The sequence below is a fragment of the Monodon monoceros genome, unplaced genomic scaffold (genome assembly GCF_005190385.1).
Source record: "Monodon monoceros isolate NGI ecotype Baffin Bay Population unplaced genomic scaffold, NGI_Narwhal_1 Super_Scaffold_7, whole genome shotgun sequence".
NCBI lineage: Eukaryota > Metazoa > Chordata > Mammalia > Artiodactyla > Monodontidae > Monodon > Monodon monoceros.
Window position 1 is genome coordinate 93,595,089 of NW_021703784.1, and position 25,207 is coordinate 93,620,295.

The window sequence follows — 25,207 nt, forward strand, 5'->3', positions numbered from 1 at the left end:
TGTTTGAAATAAAATAAAACGCCTGACGGTGACCCTCAGAGTGGGCTGCTATGGTAGGTGCTTCAAATGTGCCCACTTCCTTCTACCTACTCAGTCCTCCATCTTCTCCCAGGTAAGAGTATCTGTGAGATCTCTCATGCACTCGAGCAGTCAGCTATTTAATCATTCAGCAAACACTTACTGAACACCTACTATGTGCCGGGCTCTGGATCAGGCAAACATCCGAATCACCCTAAACCTAGCTAGTATCTTCCCCGCTGTCCCCAGATCCTTAGTCTCAGAAGCCCTCTCCCTCCCCCTGCCACCCACCCTTTTGGGTCTCAGGGCTCTGCCTCCTCCCAAGTGTGCCCGTAAACCCCAGGGCACCCCGCTCCTGTGGCTTCCCCCTCATTCCCCACATAGCTTCAGGCTGTTCCCTCCGACCACCACATTCATGGAGCTCAGCCACGTGCAAAAGCACAATTAATATTCCACTCAGTCTCCCCCAGCCCAGCTGCCTATTGGAAGAAGATGGAAACCAGATTTGCAGCCGCACGCTCTGGCATGGTTGTGCACAGGGGGGTGGGCCTGCTCTTCGGTGTGAACCGGCACTCTCTCCTCCAGAGGACTGTACACGTGCACAGATGGCAGGAGCCCCACATGTAGGTCCACACCTCCAGACACGGGATCATCCACCCAGCGGCATGTGTGCGCACAGTCACACCACCACAGGCAGCACACTCAGTTCCTGGCCAAATCGATGCCCAGAGAACACATGGGCTCCTCACACACAAGGCCTATATTTGCTTTCTGGGCAGAGGGAGACAGAATCATAGCGGTTCAGAGCTGGTAGGATGGAATTTCAGAGACTATCCTATCCAAAACCCTCCTTTGACTGGGAAGAATCTGAGGCCCTGGCTTAACCCGGGTGGCGATCAGTCCCCGCTGAAGTGAACCGTGCCTGGTTGCATTTTAGCAAAGCCTTTGATTTAAACGCCTGATGCTGCCTCTCCGCTTCCTGGTGACGGGCCGTTCAGCCTCACCAGCCTTGGAGGTTGGGGAAACCTAGGCTACGGGCTAGGGTGGGGGTAGATCTACAGTGCAGTAGATCACAGGCAGAGTCAAGCCTCTGACTTTCCATGCCCCTGCCCTTCCCACAGTTCCAGCTCTGCAGCCCTAAGTGAAGCAGGATTGGCAGGGGCGTGCCCCCAACAACATGGGGGCTTACTGAGGCAAGAGGAAAGACTAGCCTTATTGACTTTCCTCCCTTGACTGTAGACTCAGAGAGCGAGGGAGATGGAGGACATAGTATGCCTGAGTGTACGTCTTCGGGGTTGGAGCCAGCAGCCTGGGTTATAGAGGCATCTAGAAGCAGAGTTGGTGCAGGTGATTTGAGGTGGAAGAAAGAAGGGTGAGATCAGAGCAGGGCCGAGAGCAAAGCAGGAAGCGGGTGGAGCTGTTCCCCAGGCAGCAGGCAGACCGAGGGCCAAGGGGCGGGCCTGCCTCCAGTCCAAAGATGGGACAGTAGAGCAGAAATTCAGGGAAAGAGAAGCTAAAATAATTACCAGGAAAAGGAGCTGGAAGGGAAACAAGTGTTTTTTTAGTCCTTAAGGAACTTCAGTCTTCAGAGAATTTGGAGAGGGAAAAAAATCTATCTTTAAGGCCCTTCTCCAAGGCAGAGTGGCTGGTGATTCCCTTGCTGCTGAGGAAGGCCCTGGAAGGCCCTCCCCTCAGCGCCTGCCTCTCCCTGGTGAGCAAACCCAGTTCATCTGGGGTGAGTGGAGAGGGCCCTGGGTGAGGAGCCTGGAGGCCTGGATTTCAGTCCTATCTCTGTCTCATTGAAGCTGGCTGACCTGAGGAAAGCCTCTTATGGCTCGAGGCCTCGGTTCCCTGCAAAATAAAGGAGTGGTAAGTCATATAAACTCTCTGAGGCTCCGTTTTCTCCTCTGCAGACCGGGGATGATAATAATATCATGTTTCATCGACTCTAAGATGTCATCAATTGTACAATACACCATTTTTTTTGTACTGTACGCTAAGAAGGAAAAAACACTGTCCATTCAAGTATAACATACTACCGATTATAAGACACATTCTGATTTCAGAGGTGTAAATGTGCATCTCAGAATCAGTGAATATGATATTTATCTCACAAGCTTGTTCCAAGCGTTAAACGAGGTAATATAAGTCAAGTATTTAGTGCCTGGCACAAAGCAAGTTCTCAATAAATGTCAGGTATTTTTATGGTTCCGGGGGGAGTGCGGAAGGAACCACAGGCCAAGGGGATGGAGAAGAGTAAGAGCTTGGGGTCTGAGGCCCACTCCCGCCCTCTTGGCAGGGTGCAACCCCAGGGACTCCACTTCTAGCCCTGTGGGGGTTACAGGGAGAGCAGCCATGAGGCCCATTTTAGGGAGCCACAAGAGAACAAAGGGCCCCCTTCTGTGCCCCGGAAGTCAGCCTAATCTCCAGGATGAATATGTTTTCATTTCTCAGAAGTTCCTGTTAGAGTGTGCCAAAGCGTTTTTTCCTTTACAATCCAGGCAAACAAGGCAGGTTTACTTTGGGCGACCTTCTCACCACCACCCAGAGCCTGCCTGCCAAGTGTAAACACCCAGCCTTGCACCCTCCTGGAGGCTCCAGGATGGAAGCCTGGAAAATCGGAGCTCCAGGCTTCCTAAAGAGGCAGGTCCTTCACCCTACCTCCCCCCATTCCCTGCGCCTCTCTCTCCACCTGACCTTCAGTGTCCGGGACAGGCAGGAAGCTAACCTCTGTCCCTTCTCTCCGGTGCGTCACTGTGTGGGCTGGAGCATCTTTATGCATTATGCTTCACAGCTGGAGCCACTGCTGAGAGCGCCAACCAGATTTTCCTGAGGCCACAACCGGAGGGGCTACGGTCTGTGAGCTTTTCTTGACCTGGAGTATTTCGGGGTGTTTGCAGCACCAATCTGGGCCTCCTTCCCCCGCCCCTTCAGATGTAGAGAAGGGGCCTGAGGCATCTGGGCCTCAAGCTCAGGACTGGCCTGGAGGAAGTAGACCCTCCCTGTTGGGTCAGAACCCAGACTGCAGACCCGGTGAGCTGTCTACTTTCCTCTGCTGGAAAATCTTTAAGAGATATAGATACCGAAGGGATGACTGCTACAGAAGGCTTCAGGTGGGCCCTCTAATCTGAACAGGCACAATTCTTTTCACTACTTGAATAGAATCAGTGAGACCATAGCGAGTGTGTATAGGGCCTCGGGGTTTCACATTCATCCTCTCTCTCCCATGTCACTGCCTGCCCCTCCCAGTCTTTCTCTTGCTTTCTCCTCTACTTGCTGTTCCCTCTATCTGGAATGCTTTTCCCTCCATTTTTGCCCCATAAATGACTCCAGTTCTCAGATCACACATCACCTCTTTAGAGAGGGCTTCCTTACCTATTCAATCATATCACACTATTTTATTTCCTTCATAGTCCTATTACTATTTGAAATTATCTTCGTAACTTTTTTTTTTTTTTTTTTTTTTGCCCATTCTTTCCTCATTCACTCTAGAACTTAAGTACTTAATCACAACTGTATCCCCAGGGCCTGGTCTAGGGACTGTTCACAGGTGCTCAATAATACTTGTAGAATGTGTGAACAAACCTCCTGCCATCCTTCTCTACTGTACGTGCCAGGCTCCACACTGCCCATTCCTCTCCTCTCCTCTCCCTGTCCCTTCCCCCCAGGATTTCTCTTGGGACCTCCTGCCTCTCAGACTCCACAGGAGGTGCTGGAACCAGAGTGTCTCCCCCGGATTATTTTCAATGGTTTCCTGGGGTGTTCACCTGGGTAAGAATCAGGAAAGAGAGGACACTCTAATCTTATTTATCTAAAACTGTATAATCTTCCCCAATCACTTAAGTGGTGCCTATGTCTCTAATTACAGAGCAGGCTGGGAGGAACACAGGCACAATTTCCAGCCAACCTCAGGCAGAGGGGCACTTTTGTTCCTTCTGGGGACCTGCAGGGACTCCAGCTCGGGAGCCAGGACTCCAGACACCTGCAGTCGCAAGCTCACCCACCATGGACTGACTTGTCTGCCCAGCCAGAGATGGCAACCCCCCACGCCCACAAAGGATCAGCTACATTCTCAGTATCTGACTGCTCCCCAGTTGGCCAGAGGTGACACACTTGGGGAAAACTCCCATGGTCTCAGCACCCTAATTCTACCTGCCACTGTTTAGAGAGTGAACTGATTTCTTTTTGGCCCTGCCTAACTTCTCAGAGTTACATTGCTGGTGAACTGGTCCCCAGAGCACGGGCTGTATTCCCAGCTTCTCAAGAGCAAACTCTCCGGGAGGCCCAGGAGCTAATAGTCATATGACAATGTGGAGGGTCAGAACGTCATTCTCCAGAACTATGTCAACCGTCATTCTCCAGAACTATGTCAACCGGATCAGGAGACGGGGGAAAGCCACATGCCTGCCCGCCCGCCCCAGGCAAACAGCTGCTATCTCAGCCTAGCTGTGTGCCCTTTCCCCACCTTGGCACTGAGAGAGCAATTTGGGTGACATCCCTGGCTTAACTGCGATGACATCTCTGCTTCTTAAAGGCTTTTGGTTCCTGAGCTAATTAAAAGCTCCAGACACTTAATCCTATTAATGACTTCTGGGCAGGAACAGTGTGCCCAGCCCTCGGAGGGAGTGACTTTCTGACCACTTGCATTTGTTCAGGTGCCTGGTGATTGTTTATCAGCCCTTTCAAGAGATTAAGCTGTACTCTGGAGCGGGCCACTTAGGTAATGGATCCAGGGGGCCTGGGAGTGTCCTGTGACCATGGAGCATGCAGCCAACCTACATCTTGGCTCACGCAGAGCCCATGACTACTGTTCTCCAACTTCTTGCTCTTCAGAAACACTAGGGGTACTCGATGATTGATGAGAAGAGGGGTCCTTACCTCATCTCTCCTGTCCCCCCCAGCATTTTCACACACAGGAAAGCTGGATACAGTCCTCGCCCTGAGGGATCTCAGAGTCCAGTGGGTTTATAGACACATGAGCAAACAATGACAATACTGTATTAGACTCACCACATGGAGGTAAGCACACCATGCCCTGTGGGTGTGTAGTGATGGTAACTGCTTCAGCCTGGGGGTCAGGGAAGGCTTCCTGGAGGAGGAGACCTGAAAATCTCCCCCATTGAAAGGAGATTTGTTGAGGGGCCCAAGAGATGGAATTCCCTGACTTTGGATTTGGTTCAGGCCCTAGCATAAGCCTGGAAGAATAGAAATAACTCAGCTCCCTCGTGAGCTTATGGGAGTGTGGTTGGCAAAGCCTTAAGATGCTGAGGTTCAAGGAACACAGTTATTGGCTCTAGGACAATTTTGCTTCAAGCCCCTATCTTTTCAGAGAAAAAAGATTGGCAAGACTAGCTCGCAGCTGTCTCTTTAAAAGAGGAGGGACGATTCCTCAGGCCGCTCCTTCTCCTCATTAATATGAAATTATCGTGAATATTGATGTGGAGGAGTGGCGCCTCAGCCAGCTGGGCTAACCAGCCAAGGGGTTCCCGGTTTCACAGAGAGGAAAAGTGACAGAAGCCGTGCAGAGGGAGACGCAGAGAGAGCGGAGCGCCCGGCAGTCACCCAGTCTCGGGGGAGCGCTCAGCTCCCCCGCCCCCGGCTCCCACCCAGTCCGGGGGGCTCCTCAAGCCCTCAGCCCCACTCCCGGGCTCCCCATGGAAGCCAGCTGTGCCCCCGGAGGAGCGGGAGGAGGAGGAGTCGGCTAAATGCCCGCGGTGCGCCCGGGGCCCCTGAGCCCAGCCAGCTCTGCGCCGCTGCCCTAAGGCCTCCGCGGCCCCCGCGCCCCCTACCCGGGGCCGCGCAGCCTCTGCCCGCCCCTCCCCCGGGGCTCTGCCCGGGACCTGCCCCCCGCCCGCTTGCCAGCGCTCGGGCCGGAGCTCTGGGCCGGGCGCGCCGCCGCCCTGGAGTGAGGGAAGCCCAGCCGAAGGGGGTCTCCGGAGCCTGCCGCGATGGACGCCGTCTTGGAGCCCTTCCCGGCCGACAGGCTGTTCCCCGGATCCAGCTTCCTGGACTTGGGGGATCTGAACGAGTCTGATTTCCTCAACAATGCGGTAAGACGAACAGTCTGTGTTTTCCTTCCACCACTCCTTACTACTCCTCTTCGCGGTGCACCTGGGGCCCCCGAAGGACTGGGCCACACAGCACTGGGCAGAAGTGGGGGAGGGGGCTCGGTGCAGGTCCCCTTGAGAGACACGTGCTTAGAGCTCTGAGATTTGGTGACTAGATCCCTCGACACCTCCCTAGACTCCGAACCTGGAGCCTCTGAGCTTGCGCCCGTGCACGGTCCTCCTGGAGGCTCCGTCCATGGATACATTGGCCTCGTCTAGGGGAAGGGAACGTCGAGGCGTCGGGGCCATCGGATCCACTGATACGACCTCAAGAAACACCAATTCTGCCCCCCCCAAGTCTTCTAATCGTCCTCCACCCACCCTGGGGTTCCGGGACCAGACTGGGCGCAAATTGGCGGCGCCCTTTCCTGCGCCCCCTTTAAGACCTCGGTGGCTCTGCGTCTGGTTCTCCGCTGGGGGGCGCACAGGGGAGTGTTCGAGGGCCAGAGACCAGACGCCCCTTGGGGGGCCAGAGGCAGACCCGGGTTTTGAGCCAGACCCGGAAATATAGGGGTGCTGCCCTGGCCTCCCCAAGAAGTCAGGCCGGAGACCGCCCAGGGAGGGACCTCAACTGGTCAGCGCAGCACAGGGTGGTCGCTCAGAAGGAGGGAGGTCTTTCTCTAGGTCTGTTTCTCTATCCCTTATGTCTCCCTGACTGTCTCTCTCTCCCTGTGGCTTCGTGACTGTCTCTGTCGCCGGGCTTGTCCTTCTCTTTCTCTTCCCCTCCCTCCCTAAGGAAACGTGGCTTCTTTCTTCTTCCCTCCCTCCCTCTCTCAGGCTCAGCCCTAAAGCCCTGGGGGGCGGGGGGATGGGCTCGGTAATGGGAGAAAATCTTTGGGTTCAGAAGGGCCTGCCGGGTTGAAATGTGGGCTGCTTGGGGGATCTGGGGGGATTCCCCCACCCCATGCAGTGACCTGCCAGTCTCTCCCTCTTCCCCTCCTCCCCCCCCAGCACACACACACACACACACACACCCAGTGATAATCTCAAGGGTCTCTATTTGCTGGCCTCTAACTCCTGGGACTAAGATAAACCTGGCAGACAAGAGCCAAGTGCACTGAGACTTAAAGGACTGGGCATCTTGGACTTCCACCTAAACTGTTCCAGGCTGCTGGTGGGGAACAAGTCCAGGGACAGAAACCTGAGTCAGGGAGGCATGGGGTGACAGGTCTCCTGGTCCTCCATTAGGCAGTAGATCCAGGTCACCCTGCTCTCTAGGAAGGCCCCTGGTTCCAGTCAGAGAGAGCACACTTCTGCAGACAAGCCGAGGGGAAGAGGGGAGAGGGCTTGAACCAGCAGTGGGGAGACCTGGGTTCTAGTCCTGCCTCTGCTTCTGCCTCTCCCTGTGAGCCTGGGCCATGCAACCAGCTTTCCTCCCTGGTCCTGTTTCCGTGTCTATAAAATGGGAAGAGGTTGGATCATTCTTTCTAAGGATGGTCTGGCACAGATCCTAGGAATGCAGTAGCAGGGATCTGGGGTTCCATACGCCCCTCCTGGAGTTGGTAACAGGTACTGGTCAGAGGGAGGGAATTTGCTGCAGCGTGTACCTTTATGGGCAGAGCCCCCCTGTGAGGTTCCCTCAGCCCTCAGCAGCTCTGAGTTGGACTTTCTTCTGAATGAACTCTGCCGCCTACAGCCTCTTCCTGCTGCTCCATTCAGCCTTGCATCCCCAGCTGCTCATCTGGGCCTTGGTCCAGCACAGGAAAGGAGGCATGATCATGATCAGACAGTGGTATCCAGTACTGGGACTGGGGAGGGAAAGCCCTGCTGGGAAAGCTCCTTATCTCAGGCCTAAGCAAGGCCAGGTGAGGCAGGGGGAGAGGAAAGAATTTCTAAGAGGAAAGAAAACTCCTGGGCTGGGAATCAGGAAATTTGGTTCTAGCTGTGCTTCTGCCACCAGCCAGCTGGGCAGTTCAAACAAGTGACTTTTATTCCTGTGGGCCTTGGATTCCTCATCTGAAAAATGGAGATACAGAAGCTTCCCCATAGTGTTATTATAGAGATTTACTGAGAATATTAATTAAAGATTAATGCAGGACGATGCCTGCCAGGTAAGTTTCCATAGTTAACATGCTCTGGAGACTAGATGGGGTAGTGGTAAAGAATACTCTGGTAGGAGTTGCTTTGTGACCCTGAGCAGGTCACCTTCCTTCTCTGGTGCCTCCATTGTTTAGATGTCTAAGGTCCCTCCCAGCTGGGACCCCATACCAACCCCATCCCCAACTCCCTCTTCATCCTGCATGAGGACAGGAAAGTGTTTCCAGGGTTAAAGATGGAAAGGGGTGAAGTTTGTGTGCTTCTCAGTCTGGAAAATGGAGGGTAGGTTATTCACTATCCTTCTTAAAAATCCAGATAAAAGCCATAAAGTCACGGTGGAAACCGTGTGTGCTCTGTTACTCTGTACAAAAGGCAAAAATCAAAAAGGATGCTTACCCTGAACACAACTGTGTAAGAAATATGCCATCGCTTGGACAGAGACAGGAGAATGAGTTGCATACTTTGCATAAGCCATGTGTGCTTAGAGGTGGCCAGGGGTGCTGTATTTTTCCTTCTGTGAGAATACCTTCATCCTATTGCAATCTTGTCTACGTGATTCTCAGAGACATCCCTCGGAAGGAGCTGCCCTTCCTGCCAGATGAGGGGGCTTCTCCTCCCATCCCCTCCCCACTCTCCCACAGTTCCTGATGTGGCCTCCCTAGAGCCGTCTTCCCTTGGACCCTGTGACCCCTCAGCCCCTGGGCAGGTATGAGAGAGGGCCTGGTGCTCAGAGAACTGGGATAAAGGACCAGAGGGAGAACAGGTTATGTCTCCAGAGAGAGACACTAGGTCCATCCTCCGGCTCAGGGGAAAGGATGACTCTGGTTTCTTTAGAGGGAAATGGCTTTGGATCCCAGAGAAGCCCCAGCTGGGAGGGTGTGGGGAGGAGGAGAAGGAGGAAGAGGAGTTCTGTTGTCTCAGAGGGGCACAGCAGGAAGCTGCAAGGATGTTTGCCCAGCACACTCATTCACCTCCCAGCAGCTGGTGAGGCCAGGTGTGGGAATGACAAGGACCGGGGACCAGCCCAGGGGAAGGGGGCTGGTGAGGGCTAAACCTGATCACTGCTCCCCAGGCCCCCAGCCTGGCTTCTCCTGAGCTAAGTAGGGAAGCAGAGAACCACTACCATTACTATTTCCACCACCCCAGCCTTTGGGGGATTTAGGGAGATTAGAGAAGTATGTGCATTTGGGTGTTCCTATGTCTGTGTGTGGGCCTTTAACAGCCCTTAAAAGGGGAAGGGTGCCAGCGCATGTGCCTGTGTTTCTCTAAATTCTCACCAACAGGAAAAAGGACCCAAGGGCCGAGGCACTCTGGTCTCCAAGTAGAATCCACTACAAAAGAACTAATAGAGAAAAACTAATGGAGGAACCCAAATCTCAGCGCTCCCCTTCAGGAAGGGAGATCGCCCCAGACACCTCCTTCTCCTCTAAAACACTAAGTTTGTTTTGGGCAGCTTTTAATTTTGTTTTTGCTCCTCCCACTAGGATGTGAGCTCCTTGAGGGCAGGCGTTTAACTGTCTTGTTCACTGCTGTATCCCCAGTGCCCAGCACAGTGCTTGGCACAGAGGGGGCTTCAACCAAACGTTGCTGAATGAATCCTTTTTCCCTAACCCTCAGGCCAGGCCCCACATTTTTTAAGGAAGAGGAAAAAGGATGCTCTCTACTCCCAGCCATCAGGGTCCTGCGGCCCACACTGTCTCTGAAATTCAGGAAGGTTTCCAATGAGTTATCATTGCCTTGAGTCATCCCTACCCTTGGCACAGACCCCCACAACCCCTGGTGTAGGATAGTCTACAGCTGACAGATGCACAGCAGATTTGAACTTGTGGCTTAGGCTTCACCCTGAGCACCAGTTGGCTCTAGGGCTTCCATCTTCCCCAGTTTCCCCTTGTCCAGTTTGCTGGGACTCCTGGATCCACACTCACCCAGCTTAAAACTAAGTCTTTTCTAGTCCTGCCGTGGGGCCTTTGCACATGCTATCCCTGACATCTAGAATGCTTTCCAGTTCTCTCCATCTCATCTTACTCAGTTCAAAGGAAGCCTCGTTAGAGAAGCCTCCCCAACCACCTCAAGTGGGACCCCTTATTGTTTTGTTTCAGTCCGTTGTTGTTGTAATTGTTGTTGTTTTGGCCATGCCGCACAGCATGTGGGATCTCAGTTCCCTGACCAGGGATCAAACCCTATGCCCTCTGCAGTGGAAGCACGGAGCCTTAACCACTGGACCGCCAGGGAAGTCCCTGTTTCAGTCCTTTGATTTCTTCGTAGCTCGTATCGCAATTTGCTGTTACTTTATCAGCTTATTATCCACTTCCTCTGTGAGAAAGCAAGTTCCCTAAGAACAGAGGCCATGTCAGTTGTGTGTCAGTGTGCCATAAACCTAGCACAGTACCGTGGCACAAAATAGGCGTTTAGTATAGTAAAACTCAACCATAAAACAATAAGCTGAGTCCAAAATTTTCAATCATACAAAATGTGGAGTTATGTTATTATAGGATCAATGAAAAGTGGTATTTTTCAGTTGGTCTGTACTATCAGAAAAAGCACAAAAGTAAAGATTGTGAAACCTTAGTGCATATGCAGCAAACCAAACTGAGGAAGCTCCAGAGGAGCACGAGCCCCACAAAGATAAGAGCTTTTCCTACCTTTATTTGAGATGGGTCCCAGACATAGAACAGAAGCCAAGTTTTGGTCACATTGTAGTATACTTTGCTCTATTCCAAGGGTCTACTGTATTTGTAGAGAAAATGACTTCAGACTCCCTTATAGGCAGTCCCTATAAGGGAAGGGGAAACTGTTTTTAAAAAGACAGGCCTGAGTGTTCAAGAAGTGTACTGATAATTCCAGAAGGGGCCCTGGATTCTCAGGTTCTGGCCTAGCCAGCCCTGAGGGTGATGCGGACTGGGTCCCACAAAAATGCTGCCTGTGTCCCCATCTGCTGTGAAGTCCCTCCGGCTTCCCTGGACCAGCTAGGAATTCGCTTGGTTATTTTTCAATACATACATCTATCCTTTAACAACTGGGAACTAAAGGAGCGCCAGTGTTGGTCACTGTGCAGAATGACCTCCAGCCACTCACAGCCAAATAAGAGAGACAGAGAGGGAAGCAGACAGAGCAGCACCGCGGGGCGCCACGACGCAGGAGAGCATGATGGGAGCCCAAAGAGGAGCCTCCAGCCGGGCTGGAGGTCATGGAAGGTTCTCAGAGGAGGTGACCTCCCCACCCTCCCTCTCCAATATCCCCATCCCTATAGGCAAAGGAGTTATTGGAAGGTATTTCAGCAGGGAGGACTGGGGCCGTGTCCCTTTTCCTGAGCCTGTTATATAAGCATCATTGGCCCCTGTGCAGATGAGAAAACTGACACTTACAGAGGAGGGGACATCTAAATGCTGTTCTCGGGACAGGGTCCCATGGAGTCAAGGAAGAGAAATCATCATCTTCTCTCCCGCTCTTGTTCTGGTTTGGACTTTGCCCTCCAGGGCAGGAACGTTTGGGATCTCAGATAGCAGAGGGGCTCCGCCGTCACGCTCACTCACTCCCATCCTTAGGGCACCATGGATGCCTACAGCTTTAAGGGCAGAGCCAGCACGTTGCCTGGCCTGTCCGAGGAGAGACCGCACATCCCATCCCCTGCCCTCTCCTCATCCTCACTCTAGGATGCCCCTCCCCGGCCCACCTGAGAACTTGGACCTTTGCTCTCTGCAGTTTCCAGGACTCCCCAGGAGGGCCTGTTTATGTCTGGCCTGGCCACTGTGCCAGGACAGGGGAGGACGAAGGCCAGCCCCGCTTTGTGTCTTCCCTTCCCCATACGATGCGCCTCCTGCAAGTCCTGGTACCAAAGCCCTCTCAGAGCATCCCTCTATGGGACCTGGCTTGCTCTTGAACCTCCCTCAAGAAACCAGCTCCAGATGCTGGAGAACAGGCTGTTCTTCTGGAAGTCTCAGCGCTCCAGGGGGCAGGATGGAGGAAGAAGATTTGGGTGGAGTTAAGTCAAGGCCATGAGCATTGCTCTGGCTGGAACACGAAGTAACCCGCTTCAGCAGGCAGAGCAAATGGTAGAACTGGGGAGCAGGACTGGGCAGAAGGTAGGCATGAGGATGTCTGGTTCTGGGGAAGCTGGGAGGGGCAAGAAACAGCCCAGAACTCTAACCATCAGAGAAAATAGATCAAGGGTGATTTCCTTGGAATGTCAAAATCCTGATCCTTATGAACTGGACATACCACATCATGAGCGAGGCCAACTTGACAGCTGGAGGAATATTGGGCTTCTCTGCTGCCGGGCTGAAGGTGCCTCTTCTCCCAACTCTCCCGGGACAGAGCGCTCACTGCGGCTTCCTTGGCCCTTGGCCCAGGAGCCATTTCACCCATCACAGTGAGGCTGACACATCTGGGCTGGGCTGTGTGGTCTGACAGAACAGCTGGACAGCAGCAGCTGTCCCCCTCTTCTTCTTCCAAAAGAATAACAAAAATGAAAGCAGCAGTGGAGTAAGGCAGGCTCTTCAGGCCCTCACGGAGAGCCAGGAGGCAGTTTGAAAGCAGCAATTGAGGGGACTTGCTGTGGAGGCAGACAGGCCCAAGCCTTTTCCCATGTGTTCCCTGCTGCCTAGAATGTTCTCACCTCTCCTCACACCTCATCTCCCTAACTCTCTGTGTGACCTTGGGCAAATCACTTCCCCTTGGTTTCCTCATTGCTAAACTAGACTGAGAGTTCTTTGAGGGCAGGGAGTGTCAGGCAATTGTTTTTATCTATTCACTAGTTATAGCTATAGTGACTGGGTGCTCAGGAAATGTTTATTTATTGAATAGATGGAAGGAAGGAGTGAGAAGCGGTGATGGATGGATGAACGAGTGGGTGGATGGGTAATGGGAGAAAGGACACTCCCACACTTCAGCTTTGATGGTACTTTTCTTTTTTTAGGTGGATTTTATTTATCAAGTAGTGAATCTTAACCTAAATCCTACATCTACCTTTCACTCTATCATGATGGCCTTTTCTTTTTTCTTTTTTTTATTGGAGTACAGTTGATTTACAATGTTGTGCTAGTTTCAGGTGTACAACAAAGTGAATCAGTTATATATATATATATATATATATATATCCATTCTTTTTCAGATTCTTTTCCCATATAGGTTATTACAGAATATTGAGTAGAGTTCCCTGTGCTATACAGTATGTCCTTGTTAGTTATCTGTTTTATATATAGTAGTGTGTATATGTTAATCCCAATCTCCTAATTATGGTGGCCTTTTCTATTATGAAATATATCATGCACATAAGAGAATATATATAATGCATGTATATGAATTACAAAGTGTAATAAAATGGATACCTGGGTACTCACTACCCAGCTAAAGAAATCGACCCAGCTCTCAATATCCTGGGCTCTCAAAGTTGCATGAGCTTGGGGAAAAGTTGAGCTGTAGACTCTAAATCCATTCCACTCTGGGCAGATTCTGAACAGAAATTCTCCTGAGACCTGGTGTCTATTCCCAGACACCACCTGACCAGACCGCAAGTCCACAGGTCAGAAGGCAGATACCCCGACAAGCGCTGGGGAGCCAAGCCATACCTGAGGTGGCGTGGGGTGACCATTAGTGGTTGGTTTTAGCCCTGCCCAGACCTGGGAGCAAATTCTGGCTCTCACCATTTGTCATCTGTGTGAGCTTGGACAGGTGCCTTAACCTCTCTGAGCTTATTTTCCTCATCCATTAAGTAAGGATGACTGTAGCACACAGGGTTCTTACAAGGACTCAGTTAGGCAACTCTTGCAAAGAGCCTAGCACAGTGCATGGCACACGGCAAGCCCTCTATAAACAGTAGTTGTTGCTGCTGTTTTCATTCTGATTGTTGCTGTCCCTGCCCAAAAGGACGGTCCTCAGCATTGGACTGCCCTTGGAGGAATGTCCCATCTTCATGCCTTTGTTGACCCCTAACCATAGGGATTTTGTTTGCCTACCTGTTGGACCTCTCTGGAGCTGAAAGGCTATTTTCTTTGGGTAAAGGCAAAAGACCCCAGGCCTCTTCTCAGGGCTATGTCTTTCTGGGCATCAGGAGAGGGATGGCCAGGGATGAGCAAATATGGGGCCCCATGTGAGGACCCAGTGCCTGGAATGGGGGCCCATATTTTGTATCTGGCCCTAGGTGCTGGGATGGGACAGCAGGAAATTGATCATTATTCCTTCAACATCCAGTGTTGTCATGTGTGCTTAAGAGCACAAGCTCTGTAATCAGAGCTTGGGTTCAAATCCTGGCTCAGCCACTTGCTACCTGAATAAAATGGGTAAGCTACTTAACTTCTCTGTGCCTCAGTTTCCTTAACCATTCAATGGCAGTACTAACAGTACCTACCTGATCTTCTGAAACTTAAATCAGGTACTGCATGGAAGGAACTAGAACAGTGCCTGGCATATAAATATTAGCTATTATTGTTATTAGGTATACTGTATGCCAGTCCCTGTGTGAAGCCCTGCAGAGGGTTCAAGGATGAAATCCATCCTATATCCTACCCTCAAGGTGGTTAAAGTTTAGAAGGAGAGATGGGTCCCATTGTAGATAATCAGAGTTCAAGACATGATATTAACCAGTGGCCGATGAATGCTACAGTGGTATAAGATGGAGAGGACTCCTCCAGCTGGGTGATCAAGGAAGCCTTCCTGGCGGAAGCAGCACTGAGTTGGGCCTTAAAGGCTGATAGGAGTTAGAATGAGGAGATAAAAGGCAAAGGCCTTCCAGGCACAGGGAATGGTACCAGCAAAGGCCCTGCAGCCATGGAGCTTACAGCAGGTTTAAGGAACTGGGAGCAGTCATCCAATGAGGCTGGAGGGAAAGGAAAGATGAGGGGTTCCAACTATAGTGGAAAGTTGAGATCAATTTGTGACAAAACTTGAATGCTGTGCTTAGGAGCTGAGAGTTTTTTCAGCAGGCAGAAGGGAGCCAGTGATAGTTCTCAATGATAGTTCTGAGCTGGACAGGGCAGTGGTCCCTGCTCCCCTGAACCGTGTCAGTGCTAGGAGGTCTAGAGTCCATTAGGGCGTCCCAGCTGTCAGCCTGTCTGGATGATCAGGGCCTCTCCCCCAAGACAGCATTGTGGGCTCCTCTCTGTGCCCAGAGCAGGCCGAGGCAGCAACTGACCCCAGGTCCCTTCTCTCCTCTGATTTCTACCCCCTGCCCTGATGTCACTCTCACACTAGCCAGGAGCACCAGTTCCCTTCTGGCTCTCTCATCCCCAGCACTTGGGGCCAGGCTGGCCTGGGGAGGCCCAAGGCAACTCCACCCTTGCGGAGACACAAGCTGTCCCTCTTTGGGGCTGAGAGCTCCAGTCTGAACCATGTCGTGCCTCCTGGCCCAATGCCAAGACCCTAATGGGGTTCCCTCACCCTCTCAGGACCCTCCACTATCAGGCAAAGCACGTCCCCATTGATCCCAGCGGCCTAGAAGGATCTGAGCCCTCCTTCTGAGCCCAGCCCAGCTTGGCACCTCCTCTCCTTGGCCCTCCCACCCATCAACTGGGACAAGATACCCAAAGCCCCTTTCATCATCCTCCCGGAGAAGAGGCCCAACCCTGCCCTCTACCACCCCAAAGCCTTCACCCCTTTCTCTCCCAGGGCTGCAAACCAGTTCCACATTTGCGATCTGGCAGGCACTGTCTGCTCCGAACTTTCCCCTCCCAGTTAGCTCAGGCTTCCATCTCCCCGCCCCCGCCCCCTTCACAGTCAGACCAGGGGGTCTGCAGAAGGGGAAGGGCTCTTGCCTCTGGTGACCCCTTCAGAGGTCTGAGAGGCAGCTGGACTGTGGCAAGGAACCAGAGGGACAGTGGGACACGAGGCTCTCCCAGGGAGAGATGAAAGAGGAAGGGTAGGAGGCGGGGCAGAGGCAGAACTTGAGCAAGCATATGAGGGGATGAGGGCTTGGGGGTGGTGAGGGAAGGAGTGAGGTGGTTCCCAGCTCAGCACATTCCTGAGACATCTGGACGTGCTGGAAGGGCCCCAGCTGGCCTGCATGGCTGTGGCTCCAGCTTCTCTGCTCCGTGATGTCAGGACCCAGCATTTCCCCCTCCTCTCATAGTCCCGCTGGCCTGGGGTCCACCTTGGGGCTGAGGTGGACCCTCAGCCTGGGGTCTCCTCCCTAGACCTCTCACCCCCAGTAAGCAAGAAGCCCCTAGGGCAGTGGAGGAAATGCCTGAGTCAGAGGAGGGCCCGGGCCTGATGCAGGAGGCAGCCATGGAAGACCCAGGGGTTTGCCCATGCGACTGACTCAAGGCGATTCCTCCTTTGGGCTGGTGCCTGCCCCCTCCCTTCTCCTTGGAAGGGAGATGGAGACAGAGGAAAGACTCTGGGAATGGCTGCTTACCTTGAGCTGTGTGATCCTGGGCAAGTCCATTCCTTCCCTTGGCTCTCAGTTTTCCTCTCTGTAATAATAATGATAATAATAATAATAATAGCTACATTTGAAAAGAGCCTTCTATGTGTCTTGCATTGTACAGAGCACTTTACAAATGTTGTCTCATTTAACCCTCACAGCAACTTCACAGGTGGCGTAGATATAAGTACCCCTATTTCATAGCTGAGACAGAGGCTCAGAAAGGTTAAGTAACTTGCCCAAGGCTACACAGTAGGCCGCAGAGCCAGGATTAGAACTGGATCTGTCTGCCTCTCTTGCTTATAACCATTGAACTACATTGCTTCTACAAGTAAATGGGGATGGACCTAATGATGCCAGAATTCCTTTCAGCTCTAAAATTGTAATGATTTCTTTTGGCTATCGTGGGGCTCTTCAAGAAGGGCAGGGGCAGGCATTAGTCACACACTGGGTGGGGGAAGGAGGGCAGAGTCAGATGGCTTTGAAGCATCAGATCGGTCAGGAATCTTTGGAGGTCCCCTCCTTGGAGCCCCAGGGAAGTCCAAACCCCAGGGGCTGGAGTCACAGCCTGATCCCCAGCCGAGCCCAGGGGTCCCACACCTTCCCTGAAGGAAGGGAGTAAATAAGGAGAGAGAATGCAACTTCTTCCAAAAATAAAACCTGAGGACAACTCAGACAGGCCCGGGACCGCTGAGGAAGCCAGAGGCCGAATGCTGAGTGCACAGAGGAGAGGGAAGAGGCCAAGGGAATTCCAGCCAGAGCCTGGTGGCAGGCTCCAGCCCAAGAGGGCCTTCCAGCTGGCCAGGGGCCGGAAGAGCAGCTCGGCCGGTTGGCCACTGGGCTCCGTTTATCCTCTGGGACCTGGCCTAACCCTGGGGACAGCTCCTCCAGAGCTGAGTTGGGGGCTGTGGTCCCCAGGTACCTGGTCTGGCTGGGGCTTAAGAGCAAAAAGGCCTTGGGAAAGAACAACCCAGAGAATGGGTGCAACGGGCCCCACCAGGGAGGAGCCGAGGGAAGGCGTCCAGGCGCATGGAAACTGCCTGGGGCAGAAGCAGGCTGGCAGCAGAGCGGAACTCAGGGCAGTCACTCCTGGAGGCTCAGCTGCAGAAGGAAAGGCCTCAGTCCATTTGCTCACTGGCACATTCCTTCATTCGCCCACTCAGTCGCTCAGTCACTCAGCAAAGAGCTGAGCACCTACCATGTGCTGGGACCAGTGCTAGGCTTTGGAGACACAGATGAGAATCGGACACAGCGAGACACAGAGGTGACATGGCTGGATCATTTCAAGCTATACTAAGGAAGTTGGAAACTAGCCTAAGGACAGCGGAAGTCATTAGTGGATAGTGAGCAGGGGAGTCACATGGTCATATTTATGTTAGAAGATCCCAAGGTGGAGAATGTTCTGGAGACAGATCAGAGTTCAAGCCTTGCACCTACCTTCATAAATGGGTGGTCACACCACTAGTCAGGAAGCCCTTTGGGAGCAGGAACTGGGCTTTGTTCATCTCTGTATCCACAGGGTTGGGCACACAGTAGGTCCTCAGTAAACACTGAACAAATGCACGAGTGATGAATAAGTGGATGGGACTAGATGCCCTTATTCTCCAGAGGCCCCCAGCGCCAGCCCTGGCACTTAGTCTCCAGTGTCCTGAGCTGTCCCACAGGGATCCTCCGGCTGCTGCCTAGGGACCAACATCTCCAGCAGCCAGACCCTGGGCTGCTGTGCCCTCAGTGGTGCCAGTCACAGCTAATCCCAGCCCTGGGCGGCGGCACTAGCGGCCATCGCTTCCTTCTGCCCAGACAGTACCTGGCACCCACCCCAAGGCTGCGCCACAGCACATGGGCCGCCCGGTCAGAAGATGCCAGGGGCTGGCTGGGAACTTGTAGGCCAGCTCTTCACTTTCCTGAGGGACCTGTGGTCTGGCCAGGGAAGGGCTACCACAGTGTCAGGAGGGGGAACTGGAGAGCCAGACTAACAGGGCTGGGGGCTGCAGAGACCGTGGACCCTGCTCTGCACAGCGGCAGCCTGTGGTGGGCACCAGCCTGCCCTTTCCTCTCCCACTTCTTTTCTCCAGCGCACAGGCACGGGAAAGCTCAGTCCCCATGGTACCTCTTCCTCCAGTCCCAGCCCTCACCGTCCCAGCCCCAGGCAAGCCCGGGACTCCCAACGCTCCCTTGCTGGGGGTCACATGACTCAGGCATGTGGCTTGGCACAGTCAGCATTCAGCGCTGTGGTGTTGTGAGATGTTGTGTGTGTTTGTGTGAGAGTGTGCATGCCCACGTCTATGACCGTGACTGTCTCGGGTAACTGCACGTATGTGTGTGTGTGTGCGCACATGGGAGTCTGTGTCTGTCTGATCACATCTGAGGAGTGTTTCCTTGTTGGGTCTGTGTCAGTGCCTGCCAGTGTCAGCCTATGTGAGCCCAGAGAGTGTGTATGTGCATTAGTATCTGTGCCAGGCTGTATAGGGAACAGTCTGAATGTGTCTAAATGTGGGGATCTTATGTTGTGTGGTGTCAGGAAGATGGTGTTTCCCTGTGTAAGAAAGAACCTCACAGCCCACGTCTGTGTAGCATGTGCACATATGCGCGCGCGCACACACACACACACACACACACACACACACACACACAGGGAAGCATTTCTGCTTATTTGGACTTGGGCTCTGTGGTGAAGAGTGCGGTAGGGGGAAAATATGAAACCTCAGCAGCCGCCTTCCCCGGGCCTGTGGGGATGGGGGTGAGAGTGAGGCTGGAGGCTGGAACAATGTGCTTCCCTTCACCCCTGTGCCCTGCCAGGAAGGCTCAGGGAGGGGCTGGCTCCAGGGATGAGGAAAACTGGCTCTGTCCCTTCACAGTCCCCAGAGATGCCAGAGCAGAGGAAAAGAGGCCACTTTCTGACGACTAGTCCACTTCACCCTATGCCTGCCACCCCTGCCTCAGTAGGAACACAGACTATGTTGGGGAATGGATGGGGAAACAGGCCTAGAGAGGAGACACCACTTGCCCCTGCCCAGGTCTCACAGCACAGATGGATCTTGAACGGGGGCCTCCTGAGTCTGAGTCTAGGGCCTTTTTTCCTTCATAGGACAGCCTTCCAGTCTAGCTCTGGGAAGATGCCTGGATCTCCCCCTATCCCCAAATGACTGGATGGTGATGCTTCAGGACTAGGAGGACCACTGGGTACCCAGGGGCCCGCCTCCCTTCCCCAAGCCCCTCCCTGCTCTCTCTCGACCCTACCCCCCACCCCTCACCGCCACACACAGGGCACAACAGTGACTCAGGCTGGTTGCCCTTCAGCTAGAAATGGGGGCAATTTTCTAGTGACCACGAGGCAAGTAACCGTCCCGGAATGTATGGGTCAGTGGAGGAGGTGGGGGGGGGGCTAACCTGCGGGGGAGGGGAAGGGGAAATGTGAGAGGACTCTCCTCCCATCGCTCCCCAGAGCTCACTCTCTCGGAAGGAATGTCCGGGCTCGGCATTCCCCCCACTCCTTATCCCACAGCTCAGCCTGGACCCACTCCGGCCTCCTCCCTCCTTCCCCCAAACACAGACTGAATCAGCCTGGACCGGGGGAGGGGGAGGGGCCCGGGATGGGGGTGCAGGCGCCGAGGGGTAGGGACCAGAGAGAAGGGGGCGCTCTCAGGCTGCGGCAGGTGGGGGAACCTCTTTCCCACACACACCCTCAGGTGACAGCCGCGCCCCCAGAGCTTTTCCTTCTCTCTGCATCGACCCCCAGGGAGGAATTAGGGGAGGGAACTGAGAGGAGCCTCAGACGGCGCTATTACCGCCCTGGAGTGTCCCACCTCCCCCTACCTGGGACAGAGACTCCCGTTGCCCCATCAATGCGCCCAAGGTAGGATTATTCGAGGAGGGAAGGAAGTCGCTGAGCTGGAAGAGCCGCGAAGGAATTTAAGAATTGGGGCCTGGCCTCCCCTCTGTCTTCACTTCCTCGGGCTCCCGGCGCAGGGTCGAGGCCACGCAGCTGATAAGGGTCTTAGGGCACCACAGAACTGCCAGGCGCACCTGAAAGCTCAAAGGGGCCATTTCTGCCTCTGCCTCAGGTGCAGAAAGGGACACAAGACAAACACACTCTAACCTTGCGCAGCTCGCGCCTTCGGCGGAGGCCGCGAGCCCTCCCCGGCGCGAGCAGTGCCCTCCTCCCTCCCCCTCCCCGCGGCTCCAGCGGCGGGTGTCTCGCAGCCTCCTCCCATTGGCCACGACCTCCGCAGATCCGACCAATGAGCATGCTGGGTTCCGGCGCGGGGCGGCCCCCCGCGCGCAGGCGTTAACCTCTCTTGGGCACGCGGGGCCGACTGGACACTCTCCTTTAAACTTAAAGGGTCGGCGACTGAGACCCGGCTCCGGGAGGAGATGCTGCGGAGGGGGAGGGGTGCGCGGGGCTGAGAGCCCGAGAGCTCGGGACCTGTCCTCCAAGAGAGGGGAGCCGGCGCCGGCTGCGCGTGGCAGCCGGGAAGGAGCTTACATTGGCAAGACTGTTGGAAAAAGTCTTCAACAAGGAGGGAAACAAATCATAATATTTCCTTCTCTGGCTTCCCACCCCAGTTGCTTGGAAAGGCACCCCCGGTAGGACGCTCACCCCCAGTAGAACCCCATCCCCCTCAGAACGTTGACTCGCTGCCCGAATCGTTTTCCATCAGGTAGTCTGAAACCTGAACTTTTTGTGTGTGAACTGGAGAAAGAGCTGGGTGTGGTTTTGGGGGCGTGGGAGAAGGGACAAGGGGCCTTGCTCAAGCTGAGGAGGCCTGAGATCTCCAGAGGGGGCTTTCCAGGGCTGGGGGGAGGGTGGGTACAGAGGAAGAAGAGAGGACACGAAGGAGAAGTTGCTCCACATTCCTTTGCGGATAACCTCTCCCTCAGCATCACCAATTCACTGTGTGACCCTGGTAGGTCCCTCTCTGGACTTGTTTCCTCATTAGCAAGTGGGGAGAGGGGGCGTGGACCATGGGCTTTCTCAGGTCCCTTCTGCCTCTAAATTGATGGTATCAACCAGCCATAACTGGGCTGCTCTGAGAGGCCAGACACCAGATAGAAATAGGGCTCAAAGCTCTCTAAAGGGAGGCCCTCTGGCATGCTCGCATGAGCAGGAGGTGGGCCTGGGGATGATGGGACATCCCACCGTTGCCCCCAGAGGTCCACCCAGCACACAGGGAAGCCCTGAGCAAGGAGGACTGGGTTCTCTGAGTGTCCCCCACCCCCAATCCGCCTGCCCCTTGGCCGCCCTCCCCTTCCACTTGGCTCCCACCCTCTGGAAGCTCTGTCCTGCTGGGCCTTTGCTGCTGTCTCCAGCAGGTGGGGTGGGACTACTCACAAAGCAGGGACCAACTGATCTCCCTCAGCAGGTGCCTGCGGGCACCCCAAAAGGGGTCTCTGAGGAGGACCTGGCTCATCTGCCTGGAATCCTTTAGGGACCCCGGCCCAGACTGGAGGAAGCTTCTCTCCTCCCCCAGGCCCGGGGAAAGGGCTTGGCAAACGCTTATCGCCTGAGAAGCAGCTGCTACAGAAATACCTTAGCAGCTGACTCACTAGGCTCTTCACAACCCCCTCCCGCTGGGCCTCACACCAGGCCTTTCAGAGACCCTGAGAGAGAGAGAGACAGAGGGGGAGAGAGGGCGCCCCCAGGTGGGCTGACCCAGACTGTGCTGAGGGTGTAGCTAGCACAGTCCAGACTGTGGCTGGCTAGGTGGCTGGGGGGCATTGCACACTGTAAATGGCCTTTGGCTGAGATCACAGTCTTGGAGTCTTGTTCAGCCTCTGACTTCCTGGTACTGCCTCACCCCAGGCACTGATGGGACGAATGACATACTGATGGCGTTGCCCTCTGGGGTACAAGGCGCTGTCCCTCCACCAATAGCTGTTGAGTGTCTATCCTGGGCCAGGGGATGGGACCCAGCAGGTAAACAAGTCCAGACCCTACTACCTCAGGGAGTTCATAGTCTGACAGGCAGGCAATTCCCGATGAGGGGAACGTCTGCTGCCATTGGAGGAGGACTGGGGTGTGACTGTGGTTGTGGATGCTTCCCTGCTTTCCTTGGCTCCCTGAGCCTCGGTTTCCCTACCTGTCAAATATAGATATGCAACTTCCTTGTCTCCTTGGGTAATTGTAAGGATTAGATAAGACAATGTGTATGAAAGCACTTCAGAAAGTTAAAACCACAAGAAAAGTGTAGGATAGGGATGGTAAGTTCTGACAAGCTGGGGAGAGGAGAGAGTACTTAAGACGATGGGTTTCTGAACTCATTTTATCATGGATTCTCTGATCCATGCTTTGTTTGGGGGAAGGACCAAGCCACCTCCCTGCATTGGCTCCAGGCTCCGTTCACCTCAGGCCCAGAGTTAGGCTTTTGATAATAACAATGGCTAACAGTTGTTGAGCACTCACTGCATTCCAGGCCCTGTTCTCAGTGTTACATGTGTTTGCTGTACAGATATATACGTATGTTATTTGTATACATGTGTTATATGTATTTCCTCATTTTATCCTCATAATCCTATGAGGGTAGCATTAAGCACCTAACAAATATTTGATCCTCATTACAACACTGTGAGGTAGGAACTATTATTTCCCCCTTACAGATGAGGAAACTGAGACCCAGAGAAGTGAAGTAAACTTAGCAAGGAGTGAGCTAGGAGTCAAAAGCAAGCTTATCTGCAGAGCTTGGGCTCATCCCCTGCCCCCCACACACAGATGCTCATGTGGCTCTGAATCTTATTCTCAGACAGAGGGCTTTTCTGCTCATCCCTTCCAGACTAGGACAGGCTCCAAGTATTCCAGGCCAGAAAGCCAACAACTCCGGACTCCAGAAGTCAGTCCTTACCCACTCTCCAGGTGGGACCCCAGGGCCAGAAGCAAAGCCCCAGCAAATTCATTCAGTCAGTAAAAAATGAATGAACAGGGAGCTCCCCTGGCGGTTCAGTGGTTAAGACTCTGTGCTTCCACTGCAGGGGGCTCAGGTTCAATCCCTGGTCAGGGAACTAAGATCCCACATGCTGTGTGGCGCGGCCAGAAAAAAAAAAGAACGAACAACATTTCCTTACATATTTATAATTCTTTAGAGAGAAAAAACAAACACCTCCTATGTGCCAGCCACTGGATGCTTTACTAATAAGAGGTTTGTTGAGTAGCTACTATGTACCAGGGACTATTCTAAGTGCTTGACATGCATTAACTTGTTTAATCTTCACAATAACCCTAGCAGATAGGAACTATTATCATCCCCACTGTACAAAGGAGGAAATGAAACATAGAGATATTAATCAACTTTCCCAGGATCGTGGAGACCAATATTTTTCAGACTATTTTGTTTCTAAGAAATATATTTGACATCCTTCCCAAGAACACACACACACACACACACACACACACACACACATACAAAACTGAGATTAAAAAAATCTACCAAGTATTTAACTTCCCTATGTGCACTCTGATATTTTTCTACTCTATTTTGTTCTGTTTTCTTAAATTCTGGTCGTGACCTACTAAATTGATTTCACAACCCATTAATGAGTCACCACCCACAGTTTGAACGGCACTGAGTCATAGCTAGGAGCATCAGGGCCAGGATTCAAATCCAAATGATATGGCTCTGGAGCCTAATCTCTTGGTACAAAGAATGGCTGGGAAAAGGGAGACACTGGAGGCATGTGGACAAATGGGGACTGTACTAATGAGGGGGGCAGCGTCCTCAATAATCTCACCACCTTGCATTCCAGCAAAAGAGACTACAAAAGTCACTGATATTGCCTTTGGAATGCAAACTTGCTGGCATAGATACACTTATTCTTTAGTACTTAGTCCTCCCATGAAGGAAGTAGGGTGGACTGAGAAACAGACTTGGGCAATCTAAGTGATTTGACCAAGGTCACAGAGCCAGCACTAAAGCCCTGTGCCCTATCACCTGGATTCTTTCACACCATCCAGGACTCACCCTTGAGGATACTGACGGAGAGGCTAGAGACGGTGGTGGAGGTGGTGGTGGCAGTAATGTGATGATGGGGTGACAGGAGTGATAGAAATGATAATAGTTGGTATGATGACGTGGGCTGGGGAGAAGTTGGTGTTGTTGTTGGTGGTATTAATGATGGAGGGAAGAGTAATGGGGAGGTTGTGGGGACAGTGGTGGTGGCAGGGCTGGTGGCACCACCAGAGCAGCATCTGCGTCCCCTTTCCAGGGTGAGCTGACTCCCTCCTCTCCCCTCCCCCTTTGCTAGCACTTCCCTGAGCACCTGGACCACTTTGCAGAGAACATGGAGGACTTCTCCAACGACCTGTTCAGCAGTTTCTTTGATGACCCCGTGTTGGACGAGAAGAGCCCTCTACTGGACATGGAACTGGACTCCCCCACACCGGGCATCCAGGCCGAGCACAGCTACTCCCTGAGCGGTGACTCGGCACCTCAGAGCCCCATTGTGCCCATCAAGATGGAGGATACCACCCAAGGTAAGAAGGGGTGGCAGGGCCCAGGGTACCAGACCCGAGGAGGGACACCAGACCCAGAGGGGGCACACCAGACCCAGAGGAAGGACACCAGACCCGAGGGGGCTCCCACAAAAGCCTCTCAGAGGAGCCCCCCCGCCTTTTTGTTCTTCCGCAAGTCAGACCCAGAAGGGCATTTCTCAAGAGGGTCTTTGGCTGACTTAGGTCAGTGATGTGCAAAGGGTGGGT

General features: G+C 53.4%; 1 protein-coding gene across 1 annotated transcript in view; it reads left to right on the top strand.

Annotated features, from left to right (window-relative positions):
* The first annotated feature begins 5,513 nt into the window (after window positions 1–5,513).
* CREB3L1 (cAMP responsive element binding protein 3 like 1) overlaps window positions 5,514–25,207 on the top strand; it is a 35,164-nt gene continuing 15,470 nt past the window's right edge. The window contains exons 1-2 of the mRNA XM_029208474.1: window positions 5,514–6,068; window positions 24,754–24,982. Of these exons, the coding sequence (XP_029064307.1) occupies window positions 5,967–6,068; window positions 24,754–24,982 (331 nt within the window). The 5' untranslated portion in view covers window positions 5,514–5,966. The remainder of the gene's footprint in view (window positions 6,069–24,753; window positions 24,983–25,207) is intronic.